Source organism: Eptesicus fuscus, chromosome 3, assembly GCF_027574615.1.
Source record: "Eptesicus fuscus isolate TK198812 chromosome 3, DD_ASM_mEF_20220401, whole genome shotgun sequence".
Lineage (NCBI taxonomy): Eukaryota > Metazoa > Chordata > Mammalia > Chiroptera > Vespertilionidae > Eptesicus > Eptesicus fuscus.
The window spans coordinates 9589345-9603367 of NC_072475.1; the positions used below are offsets into that span (position 1 = coordinate 9589345).

General features: G+C 58.8%; 1 protein-coding gene across 1 annotated transcript; it reads right to left on the reverse strand.

Moving 5' to 3' along the window:
- Positions 1 to 228: 228 nt before the first annotated feature.
- Positions 229 to 12788, reverse strand: FTCD (formimidoyltransferase cyclodeaminase). Its single transcript, XM_008145642.3, has 14 exons — positions 12735 to 12788; positions 11775 to 11958; positions 10450 to 10578; positions 9490 to 9578; positions 9175 to 9354; positions 7938 to 8075; positions 7727 to 7858; positions 4607 to 4668; positions 4091 to 4220; positions 3822 to 3983; positions 3127 to 3170; positions 2787 to 2925; positions 1450 to 1545; positions 229 to 315 (listed from the first exon to the last, which is right to left on the reverse strand). Exons 1-14 carry the CDS (start codon positions 12786 to 12788, stop codon positions 229 to 231), a joined length of 1626 nt encoding a protein of 541 aa, XP_008143864.2.
- Between the last annotated feature and the right edge of the window lie 1235 nt (positions 12789 to 14023).

Here is a 14023-nt window from a genome sequence, read left to right on the forward strand (position 1 = left end):
AACCCCAAACACACGACACAGGCAAGGGTGTGCTGTGCCTTTACTAGAGGCCACAGGTGACAGTGGGTGGCACCACCAACCTCAGGCTCCACCCCCCCCATGCCCACCCTCTGGGCCTCATGAGGACCGTCCCCAGGGGCCATCCTGTCTTGTTAGGCAAGCTGGACCCTATTGGAAAGGAGAGGGGGCGCTGGGGGCGCTGAGTCCAGTGAGCGCCCCTCCCGGCCATCACTCCTGCCGCTCCTCCAGGCGGTCCAGCACCAGCGCGGCCTGAGTCTTGGCTTCCTGCAGGAGGCTGGAGATGCGCTGGCGGATCTGACAGACAAGGGGCCAGGTCAGCACCTTGCAACTTTGCCCATCCCTGCTGGCCCAGGCCCTCCCTGCCCCCTCCCTGGGCCACCTCTGGCCCAACCTCCCTGGCCTCTCCACTCAGGTGACTGGGCCATCCTGGGCTTCCTCACAGACCTCCTAGTAGAGGTGGGAGGGATCTGTCTGTCCTGAGATTTGGGGACAGCCAGGCTCCAGGGCCCCCTCCCTCCTGGTCTTCCCACTTTAGCTGTGACTGCCCAGGGCAGGGCTGTGTCCCCAAGGCCCAGAGGGGCAGTGTTCATGTGGTCAGTCCTTTAACTCAATGCCCTTGTGGTGGGCAGTGACTCCCCTGAGGATGGCCAACCTCAGCCTGGCTGGGCCAGGCAGAGAGGGACAGGGCCTGGCGCCTGAAAAGGGCACAGTGCCCCCCATTCTCAGCTATAAAATCGCTTTTTAACAATTATCACAAAATCGCAGAGAGAAATCACATAGCTCAGGTGGCTGGGGCTGGGGTTGGGGTTAGAGCAGGAGAATGGGGTGCTAAAGGATGTGGGGTTTTTTTGGAGTGACAAGGATGTTCCAGGACTAGATGAAAAGTGGTGATTACACAACACTGTAAATGGCTAAAGCCCTGAATTGTATATTTTAAAATGGCAAATTGTATGTTCTGTAAATTTTACCTCAATGACATAACAATGAAAGTATCATGAATGCTAAAGCTAAGATAATTTCATGGGTGGGCAACTGGCCTTTGAGGCCCCATGTTGCTGGTGCCCAGGGTCTGGCCTGGCCAGTCTAGAGTACCCCAGCCCCGGGTGGCCCCACTGGGCAGGTATGCACAGTGGGCAGGCTCGGGGTGGCTGGGCCACAGCTCCATCAAGGGTACAGGGGCCCCAATCCCTGCAGCTTTCTGGTCCCCTGACAGGACTGGCCCAGGTCCTTCCTGAGGTGATGGAAAAGGAAGTGCCCCCCGAGAGAGGACAACAGCTGCCCTCCAGCCAGGCCTCTCCACCTGCAGGAGGCTGCACACACTTCCCTGAGGGCCTGCTGCCAGAGGCTCTGGCCGTGTCTACAAACCACTGCCCTGCGGGCCACCTGCAGGCCCCTCCGTGGGCCTGGCCCTGAGCGCCTGCTGCTCACCTGGTCCTTGAACTTGTCGTCGCTGATGTCCTTCAGGTTGATGAGCACGTTGAAATACGCACCGAACATGCCCGTCTCCAGGGCCTTGGCAGCCACCTGCAAGGTCACGGGGACAGGGCTGGGGGACGGCGGGACTCTCCCTGTCCACCCTCAGCAAGAGCCCAAGGCCTGGGTTGGGCAGCAGCGTCTGGGATCCCAGCAAGCGCCTGCCCCTCTGAGCCCTCCCAGTCATCAATAATGACGGCAAACTGACCACCAAGGGTCCCCCAGAGGCCGCTGGGCAGCCCGTCCGAGGAGGCCCGCCCTCACCCCGCAGCGGGGAGTGGGCTCCAGCCTTGTCCATCCAGAGGACAGAGGCAACCACCACAGCCTGACTCTCCACCTTCGGGCTTCGAAATGGAGGCCCCGCTCATCTGAGCACGGCCCAGCCTCCTAGCACAGCGGCCTCGGGGCGGGCTGGATCCTCTCCTGGGTCACCGCTGTGGAGTGACCGTGAGCGGAGCGAGCACGGTGGCCGGTCCCTTGGTAGGAGCGTGGTCCTCCCTGGGGTTCCTGGACCCTGCGCCAACCAGCGCGCAGAGGCTCCCCCTCAGATGACCTTGGACGCGTCCAGCAGGCCAGGCCCACATCACGGGCCTCGGTGCTCCCTGACCTCACGCACACCGAACGCTGCATGTGCACAGGCCTGGACGGAGCTGGCTATAGTGGGGCTCTTAACAACGAGTTCCAACATGTTAGATGCTCACAGAGTTCCCCTGGACAAGGAGATGCCGGAGCACGGCGGGAGCACGGGAATGGTAGGCACCACAGCCCGTGTGTCCAGGCAGCTTCCGTCCTTGACAGCTCAGACTCGGCCGCCTTCCCAGGGAAGGAGGGGACCCTTCTCTGCGGCCTCAAGCCCAGACACTGAACTCAGGTGTCCCTCTTATAAAGACCCTATAAATTGTGGGGTCTGAATTCAAGGGGCAGAAATCACAGTCCCGAGCCCTCCACACACAGGCTCGCGATGTGTGCACACCTGTGAGCTGTCTTTAGTGTTTTCTAGAGCCAAGAGGCCAGGAGGAGGGAGAGGGGGAGACCCAGAAAGGGGAGGAGGAGGAGGAGGAAGAGGCATCAGGAGGGTCAAGCATGGACTCTGGAGACTCGTTTGAGTTGCTGCTTATCTGCCCTGCAGCCCTGAACAAGATCCTGAATGCTCCATCTTCAAAGGAAATCAACACAGCAGCCCTGCTGGCTGAGGCTGGCCAAGACCACCTGGGACGTGCTCATCGCCCAGTGACCCACCACCTCCCCATGGCTGCACCCCCGACAGCGGGAGGCCAGGCTCCACCATGTACCTGCAGGTCCGACCGGCAGGCCAAGTTCACACACAGGGCCAGCTCCCGCAGCGCCGGCCACAGCGCGGCCACCGTCTCCGCCAGCTCCAGGGGCACGGTCACCGCCTGTCTCAGCCCCTTCTGGAGGGCGGCTGCTCGCCTGAAACCAAGGGGTCATCGAAGCCCAGGTCATGCAGGAACCCCACCCGGGACCCCACCCCGACAGCTGCAAGCGGACAGAACCAGGGTGGGGACAACAGGAAAGTCACTCTTTCCTCACCAGCCCACGCTCAGAGGGTAGATTAATTGGAAATGAGACCCTTTCAAGTCTCCTGCACCACGCGGGCCGCGGGGCACCCACCTGTCCTTCTCCTCGGGGGTGCTCCTAGGCAGCTTCATCGCTTCCTGCCGGAACAAAGCACAGAAACGCACGGGTGAGGGGCAGCCATTCCCCGGGCCACTCGGGAGCCTGGGCTGGGCAGGGGCAGCCTTGTAGCAGCGCCCACGTCACCAACAGGGTCGGCATTTCCACGCAGCACTGGCGTCACTTTGGGACTGTGGTCTGAGCCAGACTGGCGTCACTTTGCTTCCGTTGGGGTTCATGGTGTGGGGCCCCCACAGAGGAAGGCGACCTGGCTCAGGAAGCCCACAGCGGGCACTCAGGCACTAGAGGGTCCCCGTTAGGTCTCTGCGCCCCACCCCTCCCATAGCACCTGGCCTGCAGTCATTGTTCAAAAGTGACACAGGCAACTGTACGACCCCCAAAATCTAGACACAAAGGTTCACACTGTGTCCCCACCTCCCTGAAGGCACCTGTGCTCTGGATGGTCACGCTGGGTCTGTTGCTCCCCACAATGTGCTCTTGCTCCTTTGACCGCTACGCAGGCAGGCCCTCCCCCACCCCCCACTTGTTCGTGCGCCCCTCGACTGTGGACATGGCCGTGGCCAGGCCCTGCCCTCCCGCAGGATTTCGGGACACATTCAAGGGCACACAGCTTTTTCTCCGGCGGATCCCCGCTTTCCACGGACCCCATGCTGGCCCCTCTGGGCACTCACCAGGCAGGCGGTGAAGGCCTGGGCATCCGCGTCCACCAGCGCTGCCAGCCGGGCTGAGGCCGCGTGGAAGGGCGGGATCAGGCGCCGCATGGTGGCGTCCAGGTGCTCGAACTGGCGCCGCCCGTAAGTCATCAGGCCAGCCATGCAGGCCAGCGAGGCACCCTGCGGAGGGGCCAGCTGAGGGACTGGGACCCCTGTCACCACCCGTCCTTGACCACAGCCCCCACCGTCCCTGTCCCTACCCCAGTCCCTGCTGCTCCCCAGCTCACCATGGCGGCACTGGCTGCTGCCACAGAGCCGCCCCCTGGGGTCGCCGAGCGGGCGCCCACCTCCCGGACAAAGGCACGCAGGGACTTGTCCACCAAGCTCTGCTCAGGCCCGCTGTCGGGGACCAGGTATCTGCGGGAGCCAGAGGGACAGGGATGGGGTCCCGGGTCATAGCTACAGACTGGGAAGGAAGGTCTGGCTCAGACCACAGTCCCTAACTCCAGCCCGCCCCCCTCACCCAGCCTCACAGCAGGAGAAAGGGGACACAGCCCCAGTTTGCAGAGCAGCCACAGCCTGGGAGGGGCTGTGACCACCCTGGAGCGCCCCCCCTCCTCAACCCTGAGGACAGAGTAGACCTTGCTGGGGCCTCACTGCACTCCCCTACCAGCCCAAGCCTGCTCCTGGAATGGGCACCCTGGTGTTTGCTGATGAATAAGTGATCAAGCGGAAGGCTCTGGAAGGATGGAGGCTGGGCCAGCAGGATGGGGGGCAAACGGAGGGACTGGGGGGTTGCTCACTCGATGATCCGCTCCTTAGGGTTGAAGGGGGACAAGGAGTCCAGGCCCAGCCTGTTCACCACCTGGAAAGGAAGCGGCTGGTGACCGACAGCCACCCCAGCGCACCCCTGTGCAGAAGGAAGGCCACCGAAGGGCCAGTCCCCCGCAGCTCACGGCAGCACTCCCCCCGGACCCAGCCGGTGTGTGGGGAGTGCGGTAGGGCGCAGCCGGCCACGCTCTCGCCCACCAGAAGCCCTGCACACCGCTGGCTCCCGTCCAAGCTGAGCCCACCTGGGAGAGCACCTAGCCCGGAGCAGGCATCTCGTCCGTCCGTACACACTTTCTGACACATCCACCCCCCGTGTCACTCCACAGAGAAACGGAGGCCCAGGGTGGGGAGCTGCCCATCCGGTCCCTCAGCTGCTGGCCTTGCTCTGAACCACACGGGCCTCCCCACGTGTCCCTCAGATGCCCCCACGTGCAAGAGCTCCTTGCTGACGGGCCAACCACACTGCCTCTCCGGACAAGGTTTTGTCTCCTCAGGTGTCGACAACTCACTAGCTCTTAACGCCCAGGAGCTGCCCTGTTTGCCGAAACACAAGGCATGTGACGTGAGGAAAAGTGAAGTTTGCCTAAACTCAAAATTAAGTTGGAACCATCCTCATGTAAGATTAGAATTCTTTCCACCAAATAAACACCCAACACACTTTATGGTGCCTTATGCCAGCGACACCAGCCCGGCTCCTTCTGAGCCGGAGTGGCTGATCCTGGTACAAAAAACAGAAGGTGGCAAGAGCTGCTGAGAGGAACAAGCCTGCAGGGCCCGGGGTGGTGGCGGGCTGTCCCCGAGAACATGGGGACCGGGCCGGCGAAGAGACCCCTGGGGAGTTTGCTTGTAGCATCCACATGAGGCCAAGCCCTGCTGACACCGACAATCAGAGAGAGGGACAGACCTTGTCAACTGAATGTGAGCACCCGGCTACGCTGGCAGGGAGTAAAGGCACTCATTCGAGGCCAGAAGTGACCGGGAAGGTGAAGCAGAAAGGCCTGCTCCCTCTGAGGCTGGTCCCCTGGGGACATCTGAGCACCTCTGCACCCCTCCTGAGTGGGGACGGCTTGAGCCTTCGTGAATGGGGGTCAGACTGCAGACCCCTGAAAGGCGACATCCCCAAGGATGAACTAGAAAATCAAGCCTCTGAAGGGCATAACCCAGCCAACAGACAAGAAAGGAGGCTGGCGCGAAAGGAGAGGCGCACGCTGACCTCACTTTCTTATAGAACTACTAGAGGCCCAATGCATGAAATTCGTGCATGGGTAGGGTCCCTAGGCCTGGGCGGGCGATCAGGGATGATCTGTGGGGCGACCTGCAGCGAGGTGATCAGGGGAGCCCCCGCTGGCATCCACCTTGGCTGGACTGGGGCCTGCAGTCTGGGGGCAGCTCCCGCATTGGGTGTCTGCCCCCTGGTGGTCAGTGTGCATCATAGCGACCAGTGATTCCGCTGTTCAGTCACTTTGCATATTAGGCTTTTATTATATAGGAAGGTTAATTACCCGTGGATACTTAACATATGTAACCTATGTGGATATGGGCACAGAAGGCCGATGTGATATATTTGACTATGTAAAAATAACAACACGGCCATTTAAACCTGGAGCAGAGAAGACTGCTCGCACAGTGAGTTAATTTTCTTGTCTTTCTTCAAGTCAACAGACATTGTCTAATATTGATAAAGTGCTGAAAGATTAAGTATATTATTAAACTTAAAACTTGAACCACTTAGAACTAACAAATGAATTCAGCAAAGTAGTTGAATACAAAGTCAACACACCACAGTCAGCTGCATCGCTATACACAGACAATGAGCAATCGGAAAAAGAAATTGTAAAAGCAATTTCATTGAAAATCGCATCAAAAAGAATAAAATACTTAGGGATTAATTAACCAAGGAGGTGAAAGATTATACAATGAAAACTACAAAACACTGCTGGAAGAATTTAAAGAAGACGTGCATCAATGGAAACACATCCCTGGGTCGTGGATGGAAGGCGTCATAGGGTTAAGATGGCAATGCTGCCCAGAGCGACTACGGATTCAACAAAATCATCAAAATCCCAATGACATGGTTTGCAGGTACAGAAAACCCTCCCTGGAGGGTGGTGACTGGCTGCACAGCATCATGAGTGTATTTAATATCACTGAACTATGCACTTAAAAATGGTTATGATGGCAAATGCTATGTTCTGTGTATTTTACCACAAATTAAAAAAAAAGGGGGGGGGATTTAACCACCAAAAGAACCTCCTAAAAAATACTGTAACTCTAAAAAAAAATCAGGAAATAAAGAAAGAAGAGGGAGAAAGAAGTACAGTGTGTTTATTTTCTCATTTTCATAAAAAGTGGTCAATGTACTGATAAAAATCAATAAATTTGAAAATTTTAATGTCATTTTAAAATCGAAAAAAAAAATAAAAAGGTAAATATATTGTTATAATAGTAATTACCAGAATACCTAGAAACTAGACTAACTTCCATGTACAGTAGCCAGAAGAAACCACACCTACACAGCCCGACAAGCCTGAAACAGGACAGAAACAAGGCCAGGCAAATACTCAGCGATAATTTCAACCACCAAACAAAAGCTGCCAGAGAAACCCAATCATTGCTCAACGTCAGAAACGAGCTCAAAGTGGGAGGAACCCAGGTGGGTGGAGCTCAAGGCAAAGGTGTCATAAGGAACAAATGGAAGGAACCATATAAATCTGTGGGCCCAGGTGCCAGAGACTCGCTCCCACATCTGGAAGTGAGAGGAGGCTGGAGGTGGCTCCAGATCAGACACCAGAGGGAAGGGAGGGAGGCCAGAGGACAGTCCTCCCGTCAGATTTTTTACGGGACAGAACACGTTTAAGGCCACAAAGAAAACCCCAGTAGTGTCCCCAAAAGGAAAAGCGTACGATCTCATCTTCTAAGCACAGACAATAAAACAAAGGAGGAGGAATGAGTCCTGGCCCCATGGACAGGGTTGCAGGCCCTTGCATGGGCACCTCCAGCACCCAAATCTGCTCCAGGGAACCTGGAGTTCACTCGGGGCTCCCCCGGGGCCCTTCAGCCTCACCCCACCCTCCCTCAGGGGCGCAGCCCACCAGCCTGATCCGGTGCTCCTCCTCCAGGATGAAGAGGTTCTCCTTCTCGCAGTAGAAGGCAGCGGCGTCCAGGAGGGCCTTCAGGGGCACCAGCCCCACCAGCTGCGAGCCCACCACCGGGAGGCTCAGCTCCTGCAGAGGCCCAGCAGCGTCAGCCCCCGGGCCTGGGCTTGAGGACACCCAGGAGGGTGGGGAGTGCCACCCTGCTCACCTGGGCTTCTCTGCAGGTCTCCTCATAGACGGTATGCAGCCCCGTGACCTCGAAGTCCAGGAGGTTGGTGGACAGCTGAGCCAGGTTCTTTTCATCCAGGTACCAGCCAATGCCCTGGACCTTTTTCAGACGTCCTGGCTGCAAAGGAAAAGCCTTTCCCAGCCCAGGCCCTGTCCAGCCTCTCCTGGTTCCTGGTGAGAGCCACTTGCCCCTGCTTCCCCGGGGAAGAGGCAGAAGAGGAGGCTGGCAGGTGCCTCGGCCCACCGTGGCCTGCAGAGGGGTGGTGCTCCCAGGTGGCCAAGTGCACATGGCCCTCCTCTTCCCTCTCCCAGCTCTCATCAGAGCCAGCAGGAAGGGACTGTCTGCCACAGGGAAACTGAGGCCCCGTAGGGCCAGGCTCCAGGATGCTCACCCCCACGAGCAGCAGACTCAGACAAGACCCTGCCCATTAGCCAACACTCTACCCACACTGTGTCCTGGGGGCCAGCCCAGGGCCGCCCCCACCCAACTCCAAACTCCTGTGTTTGGTCCCTTCCTTCCATTGCACCCCTCACCCCAGAGGCCGGCTCTCAGCCCCTCATCCTTGGGGTGACTCAACCCATCTGAAGAGGGACCTCTGACCTCTGATGTCAGCCAGAGCAGAAAGGATTTGGGGTTCTCCTACATTTGTGTTGTGCTTACACAACGGCAGCGTCTGCAGGCTGGGGATCTGGGGTCTCTGAAGATGGGGGGCTGACAGGTGGGCAGAGCATTGCCCTCCACCTCCTTCACCAGGTATTCCTGTGTCTACCTGTGTCCAACTAGGACTTTCTACAAGAGCGATGCTCAATCTAGGTGACAGCTGCTGTGGCAGACTAGGGGGGTCGGGGCACCTGAGAGTACCTGTGGGTACCTGGGAGTACCTGGGAATATCTGGGGGAACCTGAGAGTACCTGGGTGACTGGGGCTCAGGAAGCAGCTGTGCTCCTTTCACTATCCTGGTAGATATGCTGCAATATTTTAACCAAGGGTACCACCCTGCCTGCTTCCAAGGAAAATGTCCTTTAAAGCAAGTCCTCCCCCAGTTCGAACACTGGAATCCCACCCTGACTCTTCTCACATGGCATGGACACTGAGGCTGGGCTGGCACAGGTCCACACCACGGTGCCACACAGCCTCTGACCCGCTCCCTGGGCCACTGGTGATCCATGGGACACGCCCAGCCCACGGGATGGCAGGCGAGCGTGGCTGCTCTCACCTGGTCCTTCCCACGGCCCTGCTCCCGGAGGTTGAGGGCGATGCGGTGTGCCTGCTCCTTGGTGCTGAGCAGGTTGATGTTGAACGCGACGAGGAACTTCCGGGCCCCTGTGACGGTGGCCCCCCAGCTCGGGATGAAGGTGCTGGGGCCAAAGTCAGGTGCCCACTCTGCCTGCTTGAGCTGTAGGGAGACTCACCCTTGGGTGTTGCACCCCATGGAAGGGGTGCCCCGCTGGGGTTGGGGAAGGGGAAAGGAAAAGGGTACATACCCCTGGGGTTCACCCCAAACCCACCCGCCATCGAGGGAATACGACACCTTCTCAGGCAGGGCCTCGTACTCCCCCGCCCGGATGGCCGGCAGGGTCCGGCGACTGGCCACCCGCGCCGCCTCGCCGTAGAGGTACACTGCAAGGGGAGCCTGGCCGGTCAGGCCCTGGCGGCTGGGCAGTCCAGACCCCCCCATTCCCAGAGGAGAACCGAGGCAGGCCACTCCCGCCAGCCTCAGCCTGGAGGACAGGCCTCCTTCAGCCCCTTTCTCACTCAGGGTGGTCCTGATGGACACTCAGTGTGGGCCAGTTCCGCTCCTCTGCCCACCCAGGGGCAGGGCAGTCCCCCACCCTCGCTGTTCCCCCTGGACAGATGCCCCTGAAAAAGCCATCGGCCGACCAGGAGAGCTGGGGCACGCTACTGGGAAAATGCTCACATTTCTTCCTAAAATGTATTTTCATTGCACAATAAATATGACCACAAATTAAGGAAACTCACCACAAACTCCCAACACCCGCACATGCACAGGGACACGTGTGTGCTACTCCCCACATCTGCATGGGGCGGGATGTGTGCCCCCGTGCTCACGTGTCCTGTCCACCATGCACTTTGCTTCTAACTTGTCCCCATTTGTACCAGGTCATTTTCTTGATGTGGTCAATCCCCCAAGCGAAATGATACCCTTAGGGCTGTCCACTCATCTTACTAAATCACATGACAAAGTGGCTGCCCCGTTCCCACTGCCTCAATCCCTGAGAGCCCAGGGCCTCCCTGGGCTGGGGCTTCCATTGCATTTATCTCCTTATGGAAGAAACGGGAATGTTCTGTCAGTTTGCTGGTGGCAGTTTTTCAGGTTTTTGGTGTTTTTTAAAAAATCTGCATGTTTAAGGAGTCATGAGCAGACACTGGTGAAGGGTGCTGGTGGGAACTGAACGTGAGAAGGGGCTGGCTGAGGAAACCCCCTGAGATCAGGGCGCCCCTCCTCGGGGCGGGGGGTGGGGGCACTCACCTGGCACGCCCAGCTCCTCTGCCAGCCGCTGGCCAAAGGCCTGGGCACAGAGCACACACTCATCCATGCCAACGCCCCTCACCGGGATGAAGGGGCACACGTCCAGGGCTCCCATCCGAGGGTGCTCCCCTGCAGAGAGATGGGGGCTGAGGACCAGGAGGCCCAGCTCTGGGCGAGGACAAGGGCTCGGTAGATTCCCCAAAACCTATCCCTCAGGCCCCATCTGCCCCACCATCCACACACTGAGCCATTCACACCAACCACGGGGAGGCTGGGAGAGGCAGGCCCCCAGGATTCGGGCCTCTGTGTTGTGTGAAAACTTCAGAATGGAGCTGGGCTGCCATCCCAGACGGACTGCCTTGCACGCTTTACTCCTCAAACCTTTGGAATGTTAGAACGGGGCAGAGCAACTTGTGGACTGGGCCTAAAGCAACACTGTGTCCCAAAGCACTATTTGCAAAGATAACAGAAAAGCAGCTATTACGACGACTGGACTGAGAATTAAAGGCATTCTTTAGAATCAGCGTCACTGTGTTATCTGCACGACAGCACCGTCTTCCTTTTATTGATGGAGTTGTCCCCGCCCCCCTCTCATAAGTGCCCATTGCCTTTGTCTCCTAATCCGAACACTTCTGCCTGAATCAGTGTTTCCCGAAAAGCTATTCTTTGATCTCAAATAAATGCTTGTTGCCGCTCACTTTGCCCTTTTAATTTTAGGTGAACAGTGTCAACCCCTCCCTCTCCTAAAAACCACCAAGAAAACACCAAAGAGCTTTGAACCTGTGCTCTCCGAGAGTCCTGGCCAGGCTGGAAGGCCCTCCTGGCCCCACGCTGGCCTCCAGCCCTCCCTCCCTGGCAGCTGGGAGTCCACGCTGAGTGTCCTGCTGCCAGCCAGCAGCCCCCCAAAGATGGCGACCCCCCTCCCCTCCCCAACACTTCTCCCCTTCCCCAGTCAACTCCTCGATCAGAGATGAGCCCCCATTTTCTCAACAGTTGAGGTCACTTGTGAATTCCCTGCCTGTGGACCTGGCTGGTCTCCCTGCTGTGAGTGGCCAGAGACCTTTGACCCTGCCTGCCACCTGACGTGTTTGGCTTTGTAGGCTGTTGACAGGTCGGTTTCCAGCAGGGCCCTGTCTTCACCTCGCCCTCCCTCCCCACCCCAGGGCCTGCCCAGCGTGCGCCAGCCTCACTGCCGGTCACCCTGAAATGTGGACAGGAGTCGCCACGCACCTCTGCCTGGCACAGCGGGTTCCATGGGCGGCAGACCCCTCGGGGGCCATGGGGGTCCCCCATTCCATGCCCTGTGGGCAAGAACAGCCCCTCACCTTTGTGCTTGCTCATGTCAATGAGCCGGAAGGCAGCCCGGGCAGCATTGAGGGCCCCTTCCACCACATCCTCGGGCCGCCCCACGAAGGTGTAGACGGTGCGGTTGGTGGAGGGGCCGGCATCCACGTCCAGCAGCACGCAGCCGGGGGTCTGCGCCACGGCTTGGGAGATGGCATCGATCACCTGGGGTGAGAGACCGGCCCGCACCTCGGTTTCCCCACTTGGAAGAGGGACAGGAGCTTCAGAGGTGGCTGCGCCTCTCCTGTCCCCCACCCAACCATAGGTGCACCCCGCAAGCTGCACAGAGCATCTGGGAATTCCCCAGCGAGCAGGAGCCTGACTATCGCCATTGCCCCTGCAGGAGAAACTGAGGCAGGAAGCAGCACCCAGGCAGAGGAGCCGCTGGGGCTCAGGGGAGGTGACCTACAGGCCAAGGTCACGGAAGGTCAGGGTTCCAGCCCCTCCACGAGGCCTCCAGTGGGAGTAGCTGCATCGGGCGAGGGGCACGAAAGGCCCAGAACCTTCTGAGGTGATAGAAATGCCCAGTGCTTAGAAGCAGGGACTCGGGGCCCAGACTGCTCTGCCCCATCTCTCTGTGCCTCAGTTTCCCCGTAGGTGATGTGAGGATAACAGTGCTCACCTGATACGCTGCGGGGAGGGGGAGACAGGAACCATGGCAGAGACCCTCAAATAGCCTGTGGGTCGGGGTTGGGGGCCCCATTTTCACAAGAGGCCAAGTGATTTGTTCAAACCTGGGTCAGGACCCCTGCCTGACCACCCCCTTCCTCACCCCCCTGCCCCAGGTCGGTCACTTCTAAGTTTCCCACACTCACGGGGCACACATGTCGCTGTGGCTGATGGGAGGTGTCCCCTTTGAGAGAAGATACTCCCAACCCCACACCAAGCGGACCCCTTGCTCCTTGCCCCGCGCCCCTTGCCCCGCGCCCCTGGCACCTCACCTCCTGGTTGTTCCCCTCTGAGAAGTTGGGGACACATTCCACCAGGCGAGACATGGTCTGGGCCTTGGTCCTCGATCGGGACGCTCTTCTCACAGACAGGAGGAGGGAAGGACGGACAGGCCTCTCCAGTGCCCGGCAGGGCCTTTATACTACCCCCCAACCCCCACCCCGGGCTGCTTATTAACCACCCGTGATGGCGGCGAGGAGAAGGGGCAGGCTGGTCCCTGTACAAACACCAAGCGAGCAGTCCGGGGAGGGGCAGAGCCAGGATCCCAGTGAGGCTGAGATCCCAGTCGGAGGAGGAGGAGGGATCACTCTGGCAGGGTGGCGCCCCTGAAAGAAGCTCCTGTGGTGGGACCCTCAGTGGGGAAAAGTCCTCACCAGACCCCTAGGTCAGCTGGGACTCCACTCCCATCGTGGCCTGCAGCCATCTGGTGGCCGTCGTGTGAACTTCTTCATGACCCTCCAGGTGACCCTCTGGGTCTCTATTCATTCATGTGAACGACCAAGCTTCAGGGCATCCAAGGGCCAAGAAGGGCCCTGTGAGGCCTCGGCTGGGCAGAGGTCAGCTCAGCCCCGGCAGGCATGAAAGTAGGGGAAGAGTGTGTGCCAGTGTGTGGATGCCCCCGTAGGCAGGTAGGACGGGCGAGATCCCGGCTCTCCCCAGCCGTGGTCAGTGCTCCCCAAGGCCAGGGGCTCCCCACAAAGGGGCAACGTGCCCCTGGACAGCAGCATGAGACCCTACACTCAGAGGGCTGTGCTCAGGTCAACGCTGTCTTGACATTTTAGATGATCTTTTTTTTTTTAAAAAAATATCTTTATTGATTTCAGAGAGGAAGGGAGAGAGAAGAGAAACATCAATGATGAGAGAGAATTATTGATCAGCTGCCTCCTGCATGCCCCACACTGAGGATCAAGCCCACAATCTGGGCGTGTGCCCTGATCGGGAATTGAACCGTGACCTCCTGGTTCATAGGTCAGCGCTCAACCACTAAGCCATGCCAGCCCGGCTAGATGATCTTTTTAATCAGGACGGGCATTTCATTCTGCAAAGGCCCACACCAGTCACGTGGCCACTCTGACAACATGTGGGCACTGCACAGGTACCCCCTTTGTCATTCTCCCAGGCACAGGTACCCCACACAGCTGTTAGGGTGGTCAGTGTCTGAGGCTACTTCACCCCTCAGCAGTCACTGTGGGGCCAAGGCGAGGAGGTGCCCAGATCTTCAGATCCCCAGCTGTTCGATTCACGGGAACTCGGAGGAAGAGGGGCCCCACCACCCTGGAGC